Source organism: Podospora bellae-mahoneyi, chromosome 4 (genome assembly GCF_035222275.1).
Source record: "Podospora bellae-mahoneyi strain CBS 112042 chromosome 4, whole genome shotgun sequence".
NCBI lineage: Eukaryota > Fungi > Ascomycota > Sordariomycetes > Sordariales > Podosporaceae > Podospora > Podospora bellae-mahoneyi.
In genome coordinates this window covers 1,872,528-1,895,028 of record NC_085883.1, presented here as the reverse complement: position 1 = coordinate 1,895,028, position 22,501 = coordinate 1,872,528, and the positions used below count along the sequence as shown (strand labels likewise).

The 22,501-nt window shown below is 54.7% G+C and overlaps 5 protein-coding genes and 2 non-coding genes across 7 annotated transcripts; 4 read left to right on the top strand and 3 right to left on the bottom strand.

The window, feature by feature from the left end:
- The first annotated feature begins 35 nt into the window (after positions 1–35).
- On the top strand, positions 36–4,657 carry QC761_409590 (uncharacterized protein). The gene is given in 6 exon segments (XM_062879235.1): positions 36–435; positions 448–803; positions 870–965; positions 1,288–2,481; positions 2,534–3,477; positions 3,534–4,657. The coding sequence occupies 5 exon segments, from the start codon at positions 688–690 to the stop codon at positions 3,980–3,982; spliced, it is 2,799 nt and encodes a 932-aa protein (XP_062732254.1). The 5' UTR covers positions 36–435; positions 448–687; the 3' UTR covers positions 3,983–4,657.
- A 231-nt stretch (positions 4,658–4,888) lies between these two features.
- On the bottom strand, positions 4,889–4,960 carry QC761_0066170. The gene has a single exon. It is a non-coding gene; the product is annotated as a tRNA-Thr (tRNA).
- A 144-nt stretch (positions 4,961–5,104) lies between these two features.
- Positions 5,105–12,870, bottom strand: QC761_409600 (uncharacterized protein). Its single transcript, XM_062879236.1, has 6 exons — positions 6,596–12,870; positions 6,482–6,504; positions 6,409–6,419; positions 6,314–6,343; positions 6,166–6,252; positions 5,105–6,091 (listed from the first exon to the last, which is right to left on the bottom strand). The coding sequence occupies exons 1-6, from the start codon at positions 6,642–6,644 to the stop codon at positions 5,377–5,379; spliced, it is 915 nt and encodes a 304-aa protein (XP_062732252.1). The 5' UTR covers positions 6,645–12,870; the 3' UTR covers positions 5,105–5,376.
- QC761_409610 (uncharacterized protein) lies at positions 7,898–12,679 on the top strand (the record flags this gene model as incomplete). The annotated part of the gene is made up of 1 exon (XM_062879237.1): positions 7,898–12,679. One exon carries the CDS (start codon positions 7,898–7,900, stop codon positions 12,677–12,679), a length of 4,782 nt encoding a protein of 1,593 aa, XP_062732253.1.
- Positions 12,871–14,930: 2,060 nt separating the features above from the next.
- On the top strand, positions 14,931–18,665 carry ATG13 (autophagy protein 13). The gene is made up of 3 exons (XM_062871979.1): positions 14,931–15,632; positions 15,683–15,784; positions 15,844–18,665. Exons 1-3 carry the CDS (start codon positions 15,438–15,440, stop codon positions 18,241–18,243), a joined length of 2,697 nt encoding a protein of 898 aa, XP_062732251.1. The 5' UTR covers positions 14,931–15,437; the 3' UTR covers positions 18,244–18,665.
- A 312-nt stretch (positions 18,666–18,977) lies between these two features.
- HSE1 (ESCRT-0 subunit protein hse1) lies at positions 18,978–22,117 on the top strand. Its single transcript, XM_062871978.1, has 6 exons — positions 18,978–19,490; positions 19,551–19,711; positions 19,795–20,598; positions 20,655–20,727; positions 20,781–21,002; positions 21,084–22,117. Exons 1-6 carry the CDS (start codon positions 19,448–19,450, stop codon positions 21,947–21,949), a joined length of 2,169 nt encoding a protein of 722 aa, XP_062732250.1. The 5' UTR covers positions 18,978–19,447; the 3' UTR covers positions 21,950–22,117.
- Positions 22,118–22,236: 119 nt separating this feature from the next.
- QC761_0066120 lies at positions 22,237–22,308 on the bottom strand. Its single transcript has one exon. It is a non-coding gene; the product is annotated as a tRNA-Thr (tRNA).
- Positions 22,309–22,501: the final 193 nt, after the last annotated feature.

Here is a 22,501-nt window from a genome sequence, read left to right as displayed (position 1 = left end):
TCTCTCCATCTCACTCAGAAGACCTTACCCATCCATTCATCCATCCAAACCCTCCAAGCAGCTACAGCAATCTTGACATTCACCTTTATCCAATCCAGGATTGCGCCACAGGAGTAGGAGAAACGGTACACCCACGAGCGAGTCAGGCCCACCGCTCCCGCACACCGTCTCAGTTCCCAGTTCGACTTCTCGCCCACCCCCGCAATCTCTGCGGAACTGTTTCCTTGTCGTCATCTGACGTCGGGCTGCTCCAAGGCCTGCTTTATCTTTGAAGATTGAAGCGTGGTGATTTCTCAGGGATCAGAGAGGGGTGACGTCCAGCCAGCAAGCAAGCAACCAGTTAGGATTCAGGGGAGAGCATCTGGCTGATATCCTACCGACACCACACAACACACAAGCAACAGGACCAAGCATGTCTTGTGCTGCTTGATCCAGATCCAGATCCAGATCCAGATCCAGATCCAGATCCGGCCAACACATTCCTGTCCCTCCCTCACGCCGACACAGACACGGCACCAGCACCCCGCAAACCTCGCAGTCTAATTATTTGGCCCCAGCTCCCCCTTCCCACCGCCCCCCTCTTCTTCCCCCTTTCCCCCTCCCCCACACTCTCCAGCCTTTGTGGCTTTCTCCTCCCTCTCCACCGGGCCTGCTGTATACAGTACAAGCTGTCTGTACCTTCACGCCATGCGCCCCCTACAATCCATCGAGACTCCCGCCCCAGCCACTGCCGACGAGAATGGGGAAACCCGGCAGCAGAAGCCCAAGACGCTGCCGTGCAAGTACTGTAGCAAATGCTTCAGGTCGGTACCGCTTTACCTGGGACCTAACAAGTGTCGCATATTGACTTACGTTACCTTCTGTATTAGGCGCGTGGAACATGTTCAGAGGCACGAAAGGACTCACACCAAGGAAAAACCCTTTTCCTGCGAGTGGCCTAGGTGTGGAAAGCACTTTGGACGACGGTAAGCTGCTCACTATCTTTTATCCCACTATTCAGAACCCCTCAGTTTGGCTGCTTGGTAGCTTCTGCTGGGCCGCTGTCCTGGTGACCTCGCTCGTATGCTTCTGTTGCCGCAACTGCATGCGTTTGGCGCGCATGGGACGTGGGTTCACACTACCCCCTCAGCACCCCCGTGCCCCATGCCCCATGCCCCATGCCCCATGCCCTATGCCCTTCAGGTCACCTCCCAGTCTCAACATCACCGCATCGTGTCTGCCCCGTCGGCGTCGCACCGACCTGCCTCCCGTCTTCGAGAAAGCATAGCATACTGACATGGACATCAGAGATTTGCTCTCCCGTCACCATAAGCTTGTCCATTCCAACGAGGCGGGTAGCAACAAAGATGGCGGTGGCCACAGACCGCGGAAGCCCTCGACGGCGGGCGCTGGCATGGGACCTGTTGATGACCATGGTGATGTCAAGATGCTCGGTATGCAACCACAACCGCAGCAGCAGCAGCAGCAGCAGCAACCGCAACCACCACCGCATCAAATGTATCGACAGGAAGTCTTGCAGCCTACCGTTGTCTCGCCGATCGCCCCTGACCCGCGCATGTCAGCGCGGGCGCCAGCCTGCAATCTCGACCTCTTATCTGACGCAGCTACGCATCTTGCTTCGGCCGGCGAAGTCAGCAACATGCAGCCATCCATGATGTCCGGCATCTCGGACCACCAGCCGCCTCCGCCGCCGCTTGCTCCGGTGAAAACGTATCACGACAGTAACCCTTACGGGGATCGTGTTCGGGAGCAGGACCCGGGTGTCATGTCTGGTGTATACCAGACCCAGCCGGCCCCTTTTGAGGATTACAATTTGTTTTTGGATGATTATGGGACGCAGCATTTCCTCCCACCAGGGCTTGAAATGGACCAAGGTTTCGGATCGTGGTCTCGTCTAGGGGGCGACATGCGTGGGCCGTCGAAGCCTGCTTCTGCCTTCCCGTCTCGATTCCCGTCACTGCAGCCTGATGCCCGAGATCCAAATGACGGTTCAAGGATGCATGAAGATGGGATGCAGGCTCCCAACTGGAGAATTGCCGGAGCGAATCATATCGCCGTCAAAAACAGGCTGGATGAGTTTTCGTCGGTGCTTCCCAACGACTTTGTGTTTCCATCTCGACATACTCTCAACAGGTTTCTCGACGGATACATCAGTGGGTTCCACGAACACCTACCTTTTCTCCATTTACCAAGCCTGGCACCCATAGATTTGGCACCCGAGCTCTTGCTGGCCGTCCTCGCGGTGGGAGCTCAGTACCGTTTTGAAACAAACCGCGGCCATGCCCTGTGGTATGCTGCAAAGGCTGTGGCCATGGAACAGATTCGCCGAAGACATAGCCATGAGGTACATGGATTGCTTCCGACACCAGCCGCCTACAGCCCACACTCGACTCGACCCTCCCCAAGCTCCGGTTTCAGGCACTCGTTTCCGTCGGTACATCAAGACCGCCCCATGACTCAGGAGACGCACAGAGAGCCTTAGTAATGATCCCTTCCCTGCATCTGGTCTGAAGTTTGCTAACAAACACTCCAGTTCTCCAAACACTCCACACGCCCGTCTTGAGACCATCCAAGCCATCCTTTTGCTGTTTTCGGTTGGGCTCTGGGGCCCCAAAGCCATCCTCCAGGAAGCCCTTGGCTTGCAGAGCCAACTCGCTGTGCTAGTCCGGGAGGAGGGACTGGTCGGGGAGTCTAACCAACAGACAGTTGACCACGAGACCTGGGTCCGACATGAATCGGCCACTCGCACGAAGCTTGTCGCATTTTGCTTCTTCAATCTCTGCAGCATCGCTTACAACACCCCGCCAATGTTACTAACATCCGATGTTCACCTCTTCCTGCCCAGCCCGTCTCGACTATGGAGGGCAGAGACAAGCTGGCAGTGGCAAGAAGCACGCCAGACTTGCCAATTTGTCGACATCACCCTGCAAGACGCGTTTATGAGGCTTCTCAACCGCTCGTCTCAAGTTCCACCTCCACCGCTTACCTCGCTCGGAAACTATGTTCTCATCCACGCCCTCATTCAGCATATCTTCCTTCTCAAGCAGACATCGTTTACCAGCCTCTCGCCGTACGACTTTCGACGGGGGATGAAACCGGAAGATGTCGAAGACGTTACTCACGCTTTGCGGGTGTGGCAGACCGGAGTAGAGCAGCATCGGCAGATCAGGGCGAATGAATCAGGAGGACCAGCATCGGCAGACAACTTTTTTGGCGGACCAGTGGCTTTCAACTCGGCAGCGCTGTTGAGGCTGGCGTACATCAGGCTTTACACCGACCTGAGCCCCAGCCGGAGTCTGGAGACGAGGGATCATGTTTTGATTGCGTCAGCGTTCAGTGACGCACCGCTGTTGGTGAGAAACAAGAGGCTGAACGGAGCGGTGGTACCGGCTGTGCATGCGCTGGCCCATTTGGTGAAGGTAGGGGTGAACTATGTGGCGAGGACGAAGAGTTTGGAGTGGAGTATGCAGCATTCTTGTAGGTGTTTCTTCGGTTTGACTCTGATATGAAGTGGTACTAACCGAGTGGAATAGTGTGCAACCTCGAATGCGCCATCCTTCTTTCCAAGTGGCTCTTGACGCTCTCCGCCATAGGCCCGGCCGACCAACCTCTGTCAGTGGAGGAGAAACATGTTTTGGAAATGGTTTGCCGGATGCTCGACGAGACAGAATTCGCCGTGCCGATTGATCCTTCGTTGGGTGGCGGGAATGGGGGAGCTTCGTCGTCGGCTAACCACCACGGCGGGGGCCATCACCAGTCCCGTTCGATCGACATGAATGCTTCTGCTTCGACGGATAGCACAAAGCTTCGACAGCTAGCTTGTGCGGTAGTGAGGCTGTGGGCGGAAACGTTCAAGGGGGCGCATATGTTTGAGATTTTGAGGATTATGGCGGCGGGGCTGGACGGGTATGGGGATCTGATTGAGAAACCGAGGGATCGGACACCGTTGGGAAAGTTTGTGGGTGGTCAGGGCTTGGGGTGAGAGGATAGGAGGGGTGGATGAGTGTTGAAGGGACGCCACGTTGGGGATTAACCAGGAGGAAGCCGCCCGTTGGAGGAGGCGAAGCCGAGCCGGGTCTGTCAGATTTCCAACAAAGACGCATTTACCGGTAATGTGGAAGTCGAGAAATGGTTGAATGTGGCCAAGCTGGATGGCGACGAGATATCGGGCCCTATCGCCCTCCATGGCACGACCTTTTTGGCATTGCTGCTACACCGTCTTTGCCTAGTGGAAGGGGGCATGCTGGAGCCGGTTGTGGAGGACTTTCGGCAGGGAGTAAACGGACTTGGTTGATGCCGATTCGGGAGAAGGCGAGAATTGTGAAGACGTGGGAGAGATGACAGGGAACAATGGCTTGGTGTAGTGCGAGAGCTCGCTGAGTTGCTGATACCACTGCTGTTGTTTCGAGGAGACTGACATTCGAATCGCGATGGCTAATGGGCATATGCCTGTTTGTCGTTCAAGCACTTTGCACACATATCCATCCTATTATCTATATACCATGAATTCAAATCTTGGGAAGACGCATTTTGTTACATTCCGATTGAGAAGGCCGAGGCTCAACCAAGGTGGGAAATCCACTGGGCTGGTTGTCAACCCTATCTTGATCGATGCCATTACGGAGATGCCCCTTCTTCAGTCAATTGCAATTTTCTTTACAATTTTTGCTCAACACCCCTGTGCCTTGTCCTTCCAGGGTGAGTTCCCCACCACAGACACCAAAACCATCAAACTGACAAACAGTAAAAACAACAACAACAATAACAACAAGGTGGTTCCTTTACCTGTTCTCCTACGATTGTCTGTTCGAACAATGAAAAAAGAATTTGGCACTAGCGAGATAGGGGTAACCGCCGGAGAGAGTCTTCATCAAATCACCAAACAAAAGCCCGCATGGCTCAGTGGTAGAGCGCATCACTAGTAATGATGAGGTCGTCAGTTCGATTCTGGCTGTGGGCATTATAACTCCATCCTTTGACTGGGAAGTCACACATTTCTTTTGCTCAGAATGACACTTGTTCTGATCAATTTTACCCCCCCTTCTTTTTCATTCCTTTATATAGCATAACATTCTCACGGAAAACATTATTGCAATGATCACAGCATTGCAAAACATACGATTTTGTCTACGCAAAATATCAAAATTCAAACCCCCTTTTTGGGTGTGCTTTCTAGCCTCTCTGTGTGAATCTGTATCTCTAGATGTATTGTGTATGTACAGGAAAATTGTATGGAAAATATGGGCAGTTGGTAAAAACTATTGCGCCCGCCACCACTGTTTGCCGCTTGCCGCCCTGGGGGTATCTATCATCCCTTTTTCATTCTCCGTTTTCTGAACTCATAGCGCTGCGTGCGTGCTTCACAAAAAGAGCAGTTTAAAGACCCTTGGCCTCCCTCATGTTGCGGAAAAAGTCCATCACCCCGGTGTACACGACCAGGAGGATACCGCCGCCAGGGCCGAGACGGAGAACCTTGGGAACAAAGCCCTTGTACAGAGCGCCGAACCCTTCCTCCTTGGCGATGGTGGCGACGCCGGGCCAGGCCCAGTTGTACTTTGGCGTCTGGCCAGCGACCTTGACGGTGTTTTGGATCCTGGACTTGACGACGTCCATGGGGGTGTTGAGGATGGTGCCGACGGTGCCGCCGACGGAGCCGGCGATGATGTCGTTTGTCATCTGGCCCTGCTTCGTCTCAGCCTTTGGGATGAGCTGGCGGACCTGGAAGATGCAGCCAAAGTAGCCGGCGTTCCAGAGGATGTGGCGCCAGAGTGTGGACTCGAGGCCGTTGTACATGGCGAGGATGCCCTCGTTGCGGACCGTCTTCATGACGACGTCGATCATGCCGTTGTACCGGCCGGCTGAGGCCTTGTCTTGGAGGCGGATCTTGACGAGCTCGAAGGGGACGACGACGAAGGACTCGGTGGCGCCGGCAGAGGCGCCGGTGAGGACGGAGAGGGATTGGGTCATTTGGGTTTGGCCGAAGAGCTCACGGTAGAACTTGCCCCACTTGTCGTTGGCGGCGAACTTGGTGGCGCGCTTGGGGGCCTCCATGAGGATGGGGGCGGTGATGCCGCGGTAGAGGCGGGAGAAGCTGGGGAGAGGGGGGAGTGTTAACGGGGTCTGGTCATGGTGTCTTCTCATTATGAAAAAAAACTTGGCGCATACCCCTCGTTGCGGATGATCTTGGAGAAGCAGTCGAACATGCCATTGTAGGTGTCGGCGCCGGCGGCGGCCTTGCCGGTTTGGAGTTGTCTGATTCTCTCTTGTCAGCTTGCCGGGCAGGATTGGTGTATATGTGTATGCTTGGTCTTACACTCTGGTCTTGACAACGTCAAGGGGGTACCTGGGGAAGTAGGGCGGCGGTTAGCATCGTGGGGCACGTGAGCAGCAGGCGTCAGAGCAACTTACATGACCAAAATCTATGTGTGCTTGCATGTTAGCAGGCCAATTGACTAGAGTATGGTTTGTTACAACAACTTGCCTCCGACACGCCGGCGATGGCGCCTGTGGTAGGCAGTCATGGTCAGCATCTCTCGGTCTTGGGTCTTGGCTGAGTTGTTTTTGGCGGATGGGCCGGACGGCAGCAGCAACTCACCAGCCATGAAGGTGTAGACAAACGGGAGGGGGGCCTTTTCGGACGCCATTGTGCAGATGTGTTGGGGGTGGACGGTGGTGCGGGAACGGCTGCAGGCTGGCTACGAGTGAAAGGGAAAAAAATAAAAAAAGGGTATCACGAAGAAAATGTGAAGCGAAAAAAAAAGGTGTCGTTGACTGCTCCTACAACCCGAACTCAGTAACCGACCGGAGAGCGCTACACGCAACGCCGAAGTGTGGTTCTGGATGCGGCGGGCTGCCACCCCACATTTTCACAGCCAAACCCACGCGGGGGGAACGACATCGGAGGCTCATCCCAGCCTCACATCGCGACAGGGGGGTTTGGATGTTTGGTGGGATTACCTAATGTTGAACTGTTTTCGAGTGACCTATATAACCTCATCTATGTTTTGACTACCGGCATAGAATAATGTCATATATCTCTAAGCTATCGTCAAGGGAAGAGGCTGAATGCATCGGATCGTCTGCATTTCTCTGCTGCATCCAGTGACACCGCAGGGCTGGGACATCCATCAGCCATTGGATTGGATCAGCCATCAGCACAGACCTCATCACCCAAAGCTCCCCCAGCTCCCACAAGCGCCATCAAGAATGCCCCGCCAGACTAGATCTTGACATGCATGGACAAGAACCGACAAGTTGTGTGGACCAGCCGCACGTTTCCAATGCTACAGACCGACAGGCATAGGTTAGTACCAGCAATGATTACCTATTGTAGCGGTTGCAGGCTCTTGATGGCGAGAGCTTGGAACATACCCCTGAAGCATGGCACCCGATTGGCTGGATAGCGGCGCATTCCCGACCAGGGGGCTGCCCGGCACTGGCGCGGGGTTATCAAGATGATGGTTGCGCACACGATTCACGGAGGCATTATTCCTCAGCAATTTGCCATTTGTCATCTCCTTTTCCTAGACACCTCGTAGCCACCGCGTCGCCGGCTCCTATTTTCGACCAGACACTCACCGAATTCGAGAGACACTGCACCAGACATCGACATACTCGACTCTTATCGCACCCGCGCGTCCCATATCTGACCGAGCTCCCAAAGTATCCGCGTCATTACGCCGAAGTTGCCACTTGCAACGAAATTCTCACTCTGCATTGTGTTTCTGACGAGGGCCATTGACCGAGACATCAACGCACGTTTCCGGGGGACGTCTTTCTTGCGCTTCTACACAGCACCTTTAAAAAAGCCGTGATCCACAGAGACCACAGCGAGGTGCGCAAACTTCGAAGCGCCTGGAGGACTCTCGCGGCCGGCCTCAGCCATCATCCACTGCTAATGACTCATCTCTTGTGGAAATCCTACTGGGAAGACGATGTCGACAGGTTTCGACGCCTCCTCTCACCCGCCGGCCAGGGCGCTCAGAATGCCGCGCGGAGTTCGAACATAGGGGCTGCGGGGAGTCCTGGCCATGGCCATGGCACGCCACCGAGACCGACTCCAAAGTCGCGCAAGACTCAGGGGCATGGGAATGGATCGCTTGGTCGGAACGAAGTCAACAGCCGTGACCATGCCGGTCTGACGATATTGCTGCGCGCAGCCTCCTCGACCGCCGAAAACGCCGTTTCTTTTGTCGAAGCTCTGCTCGGGCACCCCGCCATTGACATCTACGCCCAGGACCCGGAGAGTGGCTGGAATGCGCTCCACAGGGCTCTGTATGCGGGCAACATTTCCATTGCGAGGATGCTTCTTGAAAAGGAACGCGCCGACTTGACAGGGCACATGGTTTCGGTGAACCGAGTGGGACAGCTTATCAAGACGAAGGACCACGAAGGCAACAGTCCGTTTGACTTGTACAACTCGACCATTGGAGAACGTAATTTGAAGGATTGGGATAGTGCCCAAGTGGCTGACGATGGGTCGGATAGTGATGACCCGGAGGAAACTGTTGAGAGCATCACAGCCGCGAGTCACCGGAACGGCATCGGAGAGGACTTGTATGCCTTTGGAAGCAACAGAAACCTATCCTTGGGCTTTGGGGACGAGGACGATCGTCAGTTTCCCGAGCGAGTGTTTCTGAACCGCCCAGACCACCTCCTGCAACGATTTTACAATGAGTATCTCGAAGAAATCGGCGCCCAACGACCGGCGTCACAGGATCTGTCCAAGATTCCTGCTTTGGTCCTGAACCGGCCATTGATGATGCAGGATGTCGTGCTCTCCAAGCTCCACAGTGCAGTTCTAACAACAGATCCGGTTTCTAACCTTTACATCTGCGGTGTTGGACGTGGTGGCCGGCTGGGTCTCGGTGATGAGAACACGCGCTTCACCTACGTTCCTGTGCAGGGCCCTTTTGTCGATCGCAGGGTTGTCCAGGTGGCTCTGGGACAAAATCACACCATGGCTGTTGATGACACGGGTGCTTTGTGGACCTGGGGCAGCAATGCCCAGTCACAACTAGGGTATGCGCTTCCCGCTCCGGCGAGGAAGGACGAGGAGCCCATCAGCACCATACCTCGTCAAGTTTTTGGTGCCTTGAAAAAGGAGGTTGTTCTTGGCGTCGCTGCCTCATCGGTACACTCGGTTGCTCACACGGGTGCATCGCTTTACTGCTGGGGCAAGAATCTTGGCCAGCTGGCCTTGATGGATGCTGACTCGAGATCGCTGGAACACCAGCAAACCCCTAGAAAGGTGGCCGCGTCCCTTTTCTCGTCGCCGATTGTCATGGTCAGCGCCATTGACAAGGCGACAACTATCCTGCTGCAGAACCACACAGTATGCATCTTCACGGGCTATGGTTATCATATTGTCAAATTCCCATTCGCGAGCTTTGACTACATCGGCAACCTCAGATTGTCAAATCGGCATGAAGTAGGTTGGAATCAGGTCAGCTACATCACCTCGGGCGGAGAAACCATTGCGGCGTTGACGAAACGGGGTGATTTGTTCACCATGAATCTGGATCACAAAATGGAAACGAACCCACCGGCCACATCGACGACGAACCCTTCCAAGCTCAAGGGCGCCGTGACGGCACCTCAACGGATCTGGAATGCCAGTAAGGACGGGGTCTGTTCGGTTGGTGTCGGGGAAAATGGTTCGGTGATTCTCAGCACCAAGTCTGGAGCTGTGTGGCGAAGGATCAAGCGTGTAAAAGGCAAGGGCGCTTCTTCCGCCAACAACATTTCGGAATCGAAGAGGAATTTCAAGTTCCAGCGCGTCCCTTATATCACCAAGGTTGCTACTGTTCGGGCCTCTGCGTATGGGGCTTTTGCTGCTATCCGGGAGGACTCGGAGGTGATGAAGCAGCAGCTGGCCGTGGATGAGCAGGCTCTGTGGGATGATGTGGCGCCGTTGAACTGTCTGGAGGGGTTTGAGGCTTCTGAGGATGGGGAATCCACGCAAGAAAGCCGGAAGTTTTGGGAGAACCCTGATCTTGAGGCACGACTTGGGGATATCGCTTATGAAATCTTGAGGTCCCCGGATCTGGAGAGAGACTTGGCTCAGCACCTGGCCACGTGGGGATGCCGAAACGAACCATTGGACACGGTCGTTTGCGTGTCGTCCGCCCCTGAGCTCAAAATTCCTGTGCACAGCTGGTTACTCTCTGCGCGCAGCTCGGTACTCCGACGAGCGTTGTCAGAGTTTCGGGCGACGGGCAGCTACGCACATGAGTTGTTCACCGTTCACAAGGAGGACGACGACGGCAGCAAAACGGTCGTTTGCCTCCAGGGCTTGGACCTGCTCACGCTGTTGAACCTGGTGCTTTTTGCCTACCGGGACCGGGTGGTTCCGGTGTGGAACTATACGCGGCATGCTCCTGCGCTGGCATATCGGTACCGTCAGGTGCGGTTGGAGGTCATGAGACTGGCCGCGCGACTCGAAATGCACAACCTTGAGGCTGCAGCGAGGCTGCAGGTGGAACCGCAGAGGTGCATGGATGAGGACTTTCGGGCTGCGCTCAACGGGGACAGGAGGCGGTTTTTTGAGGATGGGGATGCGCTGCTCGAGCTTGATGGGACGGAGGTGGCTGTTCACAGCAGGTTTTTGTGCAGGCGGTGTCCGTGGTTTGAGGGCTTGTTCTTTGGGCGGTCCGGGGGGGCGTGGCTTGCTGGTCGTAGGCAGCAGGAGGAGAGGATCATCAGGCTTGATATGAAGCACATGGACTCTACGGCGTTTGGGTATGTGTTGCAGTATCTTTACGCAGATGCGGGGGTTGAGCTGTTTGACTCGGCGGTTTGCGACACGTTTGATGACTTTTTGGATCTGGTCATGGAGGTCATGTCGACTGCGAACTATTTGATGCTGGACCGACTGGCACAGATATGCCAGAAGGTCATGGGACGGTTTGCGAATATTCGGAATATTGCGCATTTTCTCAATGCGATTGGGCCGTGTTCGGTTACCGAGTTCAAGGACGCGGGGTTGGAGTATATTTGTCTTCAGCTGGAGACGATGCTGGAGAATCACTTGCTTGACGAGCTGGATGAAGACTTGTTGCTGGAGCTGGATGCTGTGGTGAGGGATAACCAGCTGGCGCATTATCCTTATCTGGCGAGTTATCGGGCGCAGCTGAGCAGTCAGTTGGATGATGCGGGGTTGGCGGAGGATGTACTCGAGGAGAGGCAGGTTAGGGTTAGGGAAATGGGGTTCAAGGTGCAGAAGGAAGAGGAGAGGAAGATGGGTGTTGTGAGTGGGAGGACCAAGTTTGGGAGTCTGGAGGAGGGGAGTTTGTTCACGCCTACGCCTGATAGGGTCAGGAAGGGGAGGAATGAGCCTTTTAGTCCGGATTTGAAGGCGAAGGGGGAGCAGGGGGATATGATGTTTGACATGGAGGGGGAGGAGGAAGATGATTCCTCGCCTATCAACAGTCCCTCCCTGCGACCCCGAAAGACTGGTGAAGTACCCGCGGAGGACAAGATCGCACCGCTGGGGAGCTCGGTGAAGGGGAAGGGGAAGAAAGTCTGGATCAGCTTTGAGCAGTCGTCGCCTCCGGTCAGCCCGTATTCCGCGCCTAGTCCTGCAAAACCTACACTTGCTGCTACCCGTCCCGTGGATGTAGGTGGTACTACTCCAGTCAAGACGGGGACTCCGTGGGGTGGTGCGGCTGCTGTGTTGACGGAGAAGCTTGACCTGAGAGGCATCATCCAGTCGGAGAGCCCCAAGTCGGCGCTGTCGGCGGGGTTGGCGGCGCAGAAGGTGAAGGAGGGGGGTGCCCCACGGCCTGCTCAAGGAAAGATGAGCCAGAAGGAGAAGAAGAGGCAGCAGCAGGTGGAAAAGGACGCTCAGTTGGCGATGGCGGCATCGAAGGCGGAGCAGCAGTCGAAGAATGCGTGGGAACGAGCCAAAGATGAGTCCGCGTCCGCGGCACCGTGGAAGCTGGCTACTATCAAAGGCCGGGGTGGACCTAAACCTCCTGCTCAGCCATCACCACAACTCCTCCCTCCCGCCGTCAAACCGGTACAGACAATAAGGAACGCCTCCCCCGACACGAGGTTTGCGGGTCAGCGTTCTACTCCTTCATCCAGCGCTCCCAAACCTGCTGTCCCTGCAAAGAAGGAAGAGCCCCTGGTGCCGCACTCGAAAAATTACATTGTGCCTGCGCACAAGCTGGAGAGGGACTTGATGGCGGGCTTCACGATGGAGGATATCATGCAGCAAGAGATTAGAGTCAAAGAGAGCGTGAAGGAGGCGGCGGCGAAGAGGAGCTTGGAGGAGATTCAGCAGGAGCAGGCGTTTCAAGAGTGGTGGGATGCGGAGGAGAAGAGGATGAGGGAGGAGGAGGAGAGGAGGTTGGGTGGTGTTGGGGCGGGGGGGAGTAAAAAGGAGGGTGGTAACAAGAGGGGACGGGGGGGGAGGAGAGGTGGGGGTGGTGGTGGTGAGGGTGAGAGGAGGGATAAAGCTAGGGGGGTTGGTGAGAGGAATGCTAGGGGGGGAGGAGGAGGGAGAGAAAAGAGAGGTGGTGGTGGTGGGGGTGAAGGTGGAAAGGGGGAGAAAGGGGGTGGTGATGCTGGCCCGTCGAGGGAGAATAGAGGGAGGGGAAGGGGGAGAGGCGGGAGGAGGGAGCAGTCGGGTACGTCAGGGCCGGCGGCTGCTGTAGCTGTTGGTGAGGGGAGCTGAGGGGTGTCACGAGTTGAGTGTTTGGTTCTGAATGCACAACAGCAACGCATAAGTGGAGTTTTGGGAGCGTGGCAACTAGCACTTGAGTATTTGTACATGGTTTGATTACTCTGCTCTGGCTCCATTTTTCGCTTGTATATATATATATCTTGGTTTGGGGAAGAGAGGTATGTGGCAGATTGATGGGTGGCCACGTTGGTACGTACATACTATGGAGAGATACCTATGCAGCACATACACACATTTGAGTTATACATTTCCACATGGTGAGCAAATCAGCAAGTAATTGGTCGCGAGATCTGACCTGGTTGAGAGATCCGTTTGATACCTGCCTATCGTGGTTTCAATGGCCTTTCAGTTGGTGGGCCGTCGATGTATGGCTAGGTACCTAGGTGGTCGCGGTGTTCATTGGCGATGGAGAATTGCGCCGTCTTTGAGGACATCTTATCTACACTTGCACTCTGTGGATGGTGGGTGACTTGTCCTCTCTGAGATAGGCACCGTGGGTATGCAATTGTTGGTCAATTGCGCGGTAGTGTAACATGGTTTGCTTTGAGACTTGACTTCAGTGGAAAATCTAGCATTATACCACGCACATCCCAACACATACCTACCTATGCATATTCTCTTGCTGTCCGAAACCATCTTCCTTACCTTACCTACATATGAGGCTTAGCTATCAAACGCTAGGTCTGCGAGGTTGATCTGTCCAATGTCTACCTAGGCTGGTTCTCCCGAATGCCAATTGTTGGTCAATTGCCACTCAGGGTTTGGACAATCCCACGTTGTGGTGCATTGCATATCTTTGTTTTTTTTTGCATGAGAGAAGGCTGGCATGTGATGGGTTGCTGTGTGTGTGTTTGTGTGTATGTATGTATGGACAACTAAGCAGGAGGTATGCAGACGGACAGCCTCGGATCGGATTGAGGTCCTATTTGCTGGGTGTGGGCTATTTTTGCCGAGGGTAAAAAGTGCAAGTTGTTTGAGAAGTGTGAGTGGCTAAGTAAGACCTGGTTCATCTCCCTTATTGCCGATGGGTGGTTCTCTATGTTCTGTATGACAAGAGAAGAGTGACGTGTGACATGGGAAGTAATTAACATTGTGGTGTGGAAAGGCTTGGTTGAGTCCATTGACCAGTGGTTCGGGGAGGCAGGTGTGTCTTGTGTCCAATGCAGTGCGAGGTTGATCCAGAGACTGACACAGGCACACCATACGGAGGCTGAAAGGGGTAATCCGGTGGGGATGCTTTTGGGGTTTCGAGGTCTGAGAGTTTTTGTTGTATGCCTGGAGAAAAGAGAGCACAGAGAATGGATATCGTGATAAGACTGGGAGAGGCTCAACTTGTTGTGTGGTCATTGGTGAGTTCGGAATGAGAGGAGGCAACAGGTTACTGGTGACCAGGCAACTTCTTAGACCGTAAGACTGCAAGCCGTTGGAGGCTGATACCTAGACTTAAATGCCACACGTTGGACTGTGGAGAGAACCAGTGGTGACTGAAGTTTCTTGTGAATGAGTTCCCAGCCATCGATATTTATCTGTCAGCGGAGAACGGCGCAGGACCAAGATTGCAGAAATATATGCAAATGATCTAGGCATCTCAATGTTTTTAAAGTCAAAACAAGAGAATTAGCTCTAGGCAGGTGGTGAGCGGGAGGCTGGCAGCGAGGTGCATTTGCCTGCCGATGAGCGATGATACGAGATAAGGAAATCAACCCAGTTACATTGCATCATCGCTCGTCCTGGTCGTGCTTGGCGGTTTTGCGTGATGTGATGACGAAAGAGAGGCTTGCACTATGTACATACCAGCACACCAGTTTCAACGGTCACGGGGAAGGGGGGGCGGCACTTGTCTCTTTTTGTTGAGTTCTCTCTGAAAAGAAAGTCGATGATGGACTGATGACTGAAAGATGGTGGTGGTGGTAGACCAAAACTGCCAGCTGTAAGCTCCCCGTTATGCCGGCACTTGACAGACGACTGCCAGTCTTGTAGCGCCCGTTTTGGGCTAAGCTTCCTGCCAAAGAACCCTTGTTCCTTGACCACGAGGTGCCTGCTTACGTTAGTCGATGCAGCCAGGAACAAGTGAGGGAGTCAATCCTTATCTCGATCGCCTGGCGCATCGACCATGTTAACCGTGGGTTCTCTTCCGACATCGCCGTCTGTTTATGACTTTGAGGTGACTGACGTGACTGTCGTTATCGGGAGAAGAGCGCACGACATTCTCTGTAAAAAAAGACAGACAGTTTCGTGCCTCTCTAGCTGCAGCTGCACGCTCCCGTTGCCTACTACGTGGAAGCACACTGGGGGAGCCCTAGAGCCTCAGCCGGCCGTCTGCCTTGGGACTGGGACTTGACCACTTATCACTTTGTCGCCGTCGCCGTCACCGTCACCGTCACCGCCAACCAGCATCCTCCCTCCCCCCTCCCCCTGAGATCCGCCTTGGGCCATCATCCCCTCTTTCTCAAACTTCCCATCCTGACCTATCTCGCCGCCTAAAACGATGGATGCAAACACCCGCTGGAACCCTCCCACCTAAACATCCACCCATCCACCATCCATTATCCACCTCCACATCTGTCCCGATCCGAACTTCTTGACAAACAACACTCGACACTACTTGCTTGACCTTGACTTGTTTCTCGATAGCCATCCTGCAACATTACAACACATTAACAACCTACCTACCTACCTACTACACAATATCCCCGTACCGATGTAAAGGCCATTGTCCCGACCCCAACCTCCATCCTTAGCCGCAGCAATGCATCAACAATCCCGTCACCCGCCCCGGGTGTCCTCCCCGGCATCTTCTCCCCAGACAAACCCCACACGTACCAACAACCCGAGGGACCGCATCCGCACCGGCTCGGACGCCGCAGCCCCGGGCAGTCCTCCGGCATCTTCTGGCGCCGATACTCCCCGGGAGACCATCAAGAAGCTGGACCAGATCATCCAGGTACGTGGGTGTGGAAAGGGGAGGACAGGACAAGGCTGACATCATGACAGAACGTCTACCTCAAAGCCGCTGTGCTCATTCTAGGGTCTCGCGTGAACCTTGGGCCGACTTCCCGCCGGAACGCCGATGGGACCAAGGTGGTGAACAAATGGGTAAGTTACGGCCGGACAGGTTGTTTTGCATGTGATATACTCCCGCTGACAGCAACCAGTTTTCTCTAGACACCGACGATACCGATGATTTTCGGCATGAACTTCGAGTATACAAGACGTCCGGCTCTTTCGAGAGCCCTCCGCCGCCCCTAGTCATCGAGACGTACATCGATGCCTCCAGCTTAAATAGCAGCCAGAGCCTGGTGCTCATCGACGACAACGGAAAGAGGTGGGATGTTTTGGAAGCCCTGAATCCTTCAGAAACAAGTGACGATGGATTTGGAAGCCGACGACCGCGAGCGCAGAATACCGAGGTCGTCCTGGAGCGGTGGGCGATTGAGCTCAAAGATTTATCAACAAACGGCCTTGGCGATTTTGCCCCAACATTACCGACATTATACAAGAGGGCCATCATGTTCTTTCGCACACTTTTTGTGGCAACACGCGTCACGCCCTGCTGGAAGTACTCGCAACAAGCGCTCGCCAAGGGAGTCCATCCGGCACTTCAAGTCAAGTGTCGGGTGTCGACTGCAGAGCCCGAGTATCTCACCACATATGACCCATTACGACAGCCACTCCGCGAGGGAGATGGGAGGGAGGCGGTGACCACATATGATTTTGGAGATCTTGACATCCCCGTGGGCCGATTTTCCGCCTCGGTCACTTATCGAAACGATTGCAACTTTCGGGTAGACGCTTCAGAATCGTTGCTGAGCTCGCGCTTCATGGTGGAGGAGAACTTCTTTAGGCCAACCATCCAGCACCTGTCACGCAGGCATGGAAGATCGGACACGTATGCCGAGCCGGGCTCACTCCCAGCTCACAGGCTCGGTCGTGAAACGCCGGGTCCCCAGCAGACGTATGGCAGTCTGTCCACCTTCCATGGCGAAGGGGCGCTGGGAACAAGCCCCATCACTGCACTGAGACAGGTCCGCCCTATTGGATCCGACACGAGCTCCCCATCAGAGTCTACTTCAGCCAGCGTGGAGCGGCCAAGTGCGCCACATTCATTACCTATCCGTGGCGCTCTGACCCGACCTCCGTTGAGAACTGGGGAGGAAGGCTCTCGGAGGCCATCCGTTTCTTTCCAGCCGTTCAAAGCTGGCTCAGTTTCAGGCTCTCCCAGACTTGCGGATGCAGACGTGCCACCGTCCCCGCAATCACTATCGCGCCCGTCAGGACTCAGCCAGTTTAGTCGGTCTGGCAATCGATCATCGCTGACAGCCGGAATGGCTGCATCATTGCGGGGTCCCTCTGTACCTCCACAGGATGTGCCTGTGGTGTCGGGATCGCCCAAGCCTGGGAACCGGTACAGCAGCAGCTTTACTCACCGACGAGGGCGCCTTTCATTTGGCGGGCAGAGCAGGGGCGATGACGATCAGGCCAGCAGCGGGAAGCAGAGCTTGTCATCATCCGCTCAACCTGGATCGGGCCTTCTGACCGAAGCCGGAGGTATCGCCAGCTCGGGTTCTTTTGTGACTGATGACGATAACATCTCGGAATTTCTCAAGGCCCTGGACAGCCACAAGACGCTCAAAAGCTTCGAAGTCAACAGCAAGGGCGAGTCCTCGGCCTCCAAGAGGACGGCCAACCAGCTGTCCAAGTATCAGATGATGCGGGAAACGAACAATGCCCTGACAGACTCGATGGCGTCGTCGATGCATCTGCAGCGTTCTTCCAGCACGTCAAGCCGCCAACTCGGCAACGTGCCCAGCATGGCAAACCCGGCTTCCATGTCGACGTCTACCTCTCCTGGCAAGCCACTCTCGCCACACACCCCTCACACGCCAGCGATTCCGTCTCGGCTGAGTGAGAATTCTATTATTGATTATCAAGCTCCGGGGCAGGTGACCCGCCGTGCTGGTAGGAGTTCTGGTGTCACTGTTGCCGAGGAAGACGAAGCCGAAGATATGGAGACTCCTGTCGCGCAGGAGGGCGGGCGAGGCACGGGTGCTATTGACATTCCGCTATCGCCCAGGTTGTACCATGTAGGCAACCCGAACCGGCGATCTAGCTCGGTGGTGCAGCAGCACCGTTCACTGGCGGCTGATGTGGATTCGTATCCTGGCCAGCGCAGCGCCAGTGTTGAGGCGGGTGCAGACAAGGATGTACCGACATTGAGCACGCTGCTTGCCTATCAGGGAGGTGCAGGCGGGCAGAGTTCTACTGCGGCAGAAGGCAGTAGCGCGGGAAACAAGGATGGGAGTGAGAGTCTAGGAGATGTGCCGCCGGCGGCTATCGCCAGTCCTTTCGGTGGTCGGGGCGTGCGATATCCCGTCAGGACGAATAGGCCAAACTCATTTTCATCGGCGAGGCTGGGCACCAGTGTGGATGGCCCGGCGGAAGAGCCGTTGCTCTTTGAACTGAGTGAATTGGGACCTGGGAGGAGGAGCCTAGAGGACGGAAGTAATGAACGGGAACCGGGGTTGCGAGGAGTTTTGAGGAAAGGATGGTCATGATCTTTTCCTGAGTTGTTTGATTGGTCATGTCAACTGTGGGCTACCTTTTTGTTTCTCTGGCGTTGCAAAGTGGATTGTATGTTATGGGGGACTTAGGGGGGGGATCAGGACAGGAACAACAGCGAGCGATTGCTTTTTAACATGGGGTTTGGTTTGTTTGAGTTATGTCTCCAGAAAGAATGAGATGCTAGGGATATTAGGGATTGGTGAGGTTGGGATGGGTGGGTGGCAAAGAGATTGTGAAAACCAAACAAACAGCAAGAAGAGGAACGGCATAGCATCGGAGCGAGCACATGGATGTTTGGAAGCGATAGAGATGGAGGATGCATGGAGCATCAGCATGAGGTGTATTTACAAATGGCATTTGTATACACCATATATTTCTATTATTGTATTGTATATGATCTGGTGGGGGGTGTGTGGACATAGCTCCCAATTTTTCGTTGTTCCTCATGGTTCATCTGATCTGATATTGTTGCTTCCTTGATTATGTATGAGTGATAGAGAATGGTAGGAGTCTGGCTTTTGGCCAAGACACCTCGAGAGGAAATCTGCCATGTGCTAGCTTGACATGTCCAAGAGCTGTCGGCCAAGATGGAGTTTTCTTTTCGTGGCTGCGCAAGCTGCATACGCAATGGGGGGGCGGCAAGTTGAAGCGGCGGCTGTTGTTACGGCTTTTACTGTATATTACATGTGATGCTGCTGGTTAGCGCGCAGTGCGCGGCAGTATTTACGTAACTATACCATTCTCTTGGTGGGAGGCCTGACCAACCACGCGGCACATGCGCACTGCCCACTTGACCTTGAACCTTGCCCTTTGATCATCATCGATACCAACCTTGTGCAATCAACACACCTCACCTAGAGAGGATATCCTCCGTTTGAGATATCAGTCTTTCCAGCAAAAAGCAATACTATCCAGTTCCTGGCGAGACAGAAAGAACAGCGACGAACTGACGGGCGGGAAGCGGGGGAGCTTATCCATCCCCGTACCTTGAGCAAGCAATCGAACGCCGACGTCAGAGCTTCCTTTCCGGAACCCCTCACCACCACCTACCAGCAACGCCGAAACCGCCAACCCTAGACAAAAAACTGCGCATCTTCTCTGCCGAAGGGTCGGGATAGCACAAGAGTTTTCTTTTTGATCGAGTCGCATCGGCCTTTTCTGCCAGGGATAGCAAGCTTAGCAACACATTCGCCCAGCATGTTCCGAGCGGCGGCGGCCGGGCCGTATGATGAGGCCATTAGTATGTCTTTCTCTTCTGTCCATGATTGATGAAATGGGATGCTGACCAAGTGAACAATAGACAAAGCCACGGATGAGAATCTTACTTCCGAGGACTGGGGAGCCATCATGGAGGTTTGCGACCGGGTAGCGAGCGATGCCAATGGGAGCAAGGATGCGGTGCAGAGCATGATTAAGAGGCTGGCTCATCGGAATGCGAATGTGCAGTTGTATACTCTTGAGGTGGGTTATCATTTTGCTTCTGTTACTTGCACATACACACACACTTGGCCCCTTTGCTAACAAGTAATGATTTACCTGTGCAGGTCGCAAACGCTCTCTCCCAAAACTGTGGAAAGAACATGCACCGCGAGCTCTCCTCCCGTGCGTTTACCGATGCCCTTCTCAAACTGGCCAACGACCGGAACACGCACAATCAAGTCAAGGCGAAGATTCTGGAGAGGATGAAGGACTGGAGCGACATGTTCAAGTCTGATCCGGATCTGGGGATCATGTACGATGCTTACTATCGCCTGAAGCAGAGCAACCCCACGCTGCACCCTCCTAGCGCGCCGCAGAAGAATAGCTTGACCGAGGTGGATAGGCAGAAAGAGGAGGAGGAGTTGCAGATGGCGCTCAAGCTGAGCTTGCAGGAGGAGGAGAGGAAGAAGGGGAAGGGAGTTGGTGGGAGTAGTTCGGCTGCTGCTGGCCCCAGTGGGAGTGCCGGTGCGGGTCAGCAACAACAACAGCAGCAGCAGCAGCAGGAGGAGGCGGCAGCGCCGATCCAGCCGGTTGCTTCTGGGACTACGGCGGCGACGGTGTCGAGGGTGAGGGCTTTGTACGATTTCTTGCCGTCGGAGCCGGGGGAGTTGGAGTTCAAGAAGGGGGATGTGATTGCCGTGTTGGAGAGTGTGTATAAGGATTGGTGGAGGGGTTCGTTGAAGGGGAAAACGGGCATTTTCCCCTTGAATTATGTGGAGAAGTTGACCGATCCCACGCCGGATGAGCTGCAGAGGGAGGCGCAGATGGAGGCGGAGGTGTTTGCTGAGATCAAGAATGTGGAGAAGTTGTTGACGTTGTTGAGTGCGAGCAATACTGGGCCGAGGGAGGAGGATAACGAGGAGATATCGGTATGTTGGGCTGGATTTTGGAGGGTGGAGAGTGGAAGGCTGACTTTGCGACACAGAAGCTCTATCACCAGACGTTGGCCATTCGGCCTAAGCTTATCAAGCTGATTGAGAAGTACTCTCAGAAGAAAGGTATGGCATTCCAGGAGGGTGTTCGAATGGGGATTGGCTAACTGGGTGTGCAGATGACTTTACGCAGCTGAATGAAAAGTTCATCAAGGCTAGGAGAGACTACGAGGCTCTGCTTGAGTCGTCCATGTCTCACCCTCCTGGTCCCACGTATCACCAATACGCGATGCGCCCCCAGATTCCTGGAGGCTATCCTCCTGCCGGCCAGGGCTACGCTCCTGGTCCATCTGGTCCTCAAGACCCGCAGAGATTCTACACTCCTGCCCCTGCTCAACAAGGTACGGCATTGGCCAAGTTTGGCGCTTAGGAGGGATTGCGAACCTAGAACTGAGCAACAGCTGATTTGTATATACGAGTAGAATCATCTCAATACCCATCATCCTCACCTTCTCCCAACTTCCAGCGTCCTCCTCAGACGGGAACTCCTGCGCCGGTGTATTTCGCGGGTGCGGAGATTCCATCCCAGCCAAATCAAGCACCACCACAGGCGCCTCAGCAACAGGCACCACCACAACCTCCTCAGCAGCAGCAAGCGCCACAACAGCAGCAGGGATACCCTCAACGTCCGAACGAACAGAGGGTGCCGTCTAGCGGGCAGCAGCCGGCCCCGATCCAGACTTCTGTGTCGCCTCCTCCTCAGGGGCAGTACGCGGCTTATCAGTCCCCGTCAACAGGGGGCCCGGGTGGTAACCCTCGTCCGCAAAGTTATGGGGGGCCGCAGGAGTTGTCCACCTCGGTTTATGACTCGCCTGTTGCGGCGCATCATAATCCGAGCGGGTCGTACGCTTCGTTTTATAGCGCCAACAACAACGACGATCCTTATGCGGCTGCCAGCCCAAGTGCGCCGAGTGCTCCGGGTGCTCCCCCGCTGGCTGTTCCCGGGGGAGTGCAGACCAATCCTTATTATGCTGCTGCTGCGAATGCGGGTGGGCAGTATGGAGGTGAGGGATATGGTGGTGCGCCGGATAGTCCGTACATGTCAAAGCCGGCGGTGCCGGTGACCACGATGTCGCCCCCGCCGTTGAAGCCGAGCGGGCCGGCGTTTGATGCTCGGCAGGGGTTACCTAGTCGGATTGGGGAGGGTGCTGCTGGTGCTGGTGGTGGTGCCGCTGCTGGGGGAGGGGGAGGGGAGGGGAGGTATAAAGCTTATGTTCCGCCTAGTGCGCAGGTTGCTGGAGGTGGGGATGATGCGGCGGGGAATTATTATAGGGGGACTGGGTATTAGGAGGGATGTGTATTCAATTTTTGTGTGATGTGGGTTGAGGGTCTGGTACGTAACTGATGGTGAATGTATGCGTTGCGTTGTGATTTTTGTGTGAGCTGGTAGTATGTGGTGTTGCTGTGAGGGAAGGCGGTGGTGCGGGAGCTATGGTGGGTCGGAGGAATGAACGCGGAGGGCAAAAGGGGGGAGGTAAAGGGGGGAGGTATAGGGGTGGTGGAGCAAAGGATGGAGGAATGGTTACAATGATAAGGCGTGGGTGGGGTGGGTAATACAACAGCAACAACCAATAGGCCCGCATGGCTCAGTGGTAGAGCGCATCACTAGTAATGATGAGGTCGTCAGTTCGATTCTGGCTGTGGGCACATGTGATATTTCATATCTTTTTCCATTCACGTTTAACTTGAATTGTTTTGCTTGTCTTTACTTTTTTATACTCGAAACAAAATGATTTGTTACTCACGATAATAGCAGAATATTTGTAAATCAACGCATTTTTGTTATTGGCAAAACCCCGTTAGATAATATAAACTAATTACATGAACTCCGCCCAAATAA

What these genes read in the sequence shown, in the direction of transcription:
- QC761_409590 (XM_062879235.1), top strand. Translation starts at nt 688, where the DNA reads ATGCGCCCCCTACAATCCATCGAGACTCCCGCCCCAGCCACTGCCGAC. An exon ending in TACTGTAGCAAATGCTTCAG is followed by an intron (nt 804 to 869) that starts GTCGGTACCGCT and finishes CTTCTGTATTAG; the next exon opens with GCGCGTGGAACATGTTCAGA. An exon ending in GTGGAGTATGCAGCATTCTT is followed by an intron (nt 3,478 to 3,533) that starts GTAGGTGTTTCT and finishes CGAGTGGAATAG; the next exon opens with TGTGCAACCTCGAATGCGCC.
- QC761_409600 (XM_062879236.1), bottom strand. Translation starts at nt 6,644, where the DNA reads ATGGCGTCCGAAAAGGCCCCCCTCCCGTTTGTCTACACCTTCATGGCT. An exon ending in GACGTTGTCAAGACCAGAGT is followed by an intron (nt 6,253 to 6,313) that starts GTAAGACCAAGC and finishes AGAGAGAATCAG; the next exon opens with ACAACTCCAAACCGGCAAGG. An exon ending in AAGATCATCCGCAACGAGGG is followed by an intron (nt 6,092 to 6,165) that starts GTATGCGCCAAG and finishes CCCTCTCCCCAG; the next exon opens with CTTCTCCCGCCTCTACCGCG.
- HSE1 (XM_062871978.1), top strand. Translation starts at nt 19,448, where the DNA reads ATGTTCCGAGCGGCGGCGGCCGGGCCGTATGATGAGGCCATTA. An exon ending in TGCAGTTGTATACTCTTGAG is followed by an intron (nt 19,712 to 19,794) that starts GTGGGTTATCAT and finishes TTACCTGTGCAG; the next exon opens with GTCGCAAACGCTCTCTCCCA. An exon ending in AGGATAACGAGGAGATATCG is followed by an intron (nt 20,599 to 20,654) that starts GTATGTTGGGCT and finishes TTTGCGACACAG; the next exon opens with AAGCTCTATCACCAGACGTT.
- ATG13 (XM_062871979.1), top strand. Translation starts at nt 15,438, where the DNA reads ATGCATCAACAATCCCGTCACCCGCCCCGGGTGTCCTCCCCGGCATCT. An exon ending in AGCTGGACCAGATCATCCAG is followed by an intron (nt 15,633 to 15,682) that starts GTACGTGGGTGT and finishes ACATCATGACAG; the next exon opens with AACGTCTACCTCAAAGCCGC. An exon ending in CCAAGGTGGTGAACAAATGG is followed by an intron (nt 15,785 to 15,843) that starts GTAAGTTACGGC and finishes GACAGCAACCAG; the next exon opens with TTTTCTCTAGACACCGACGA.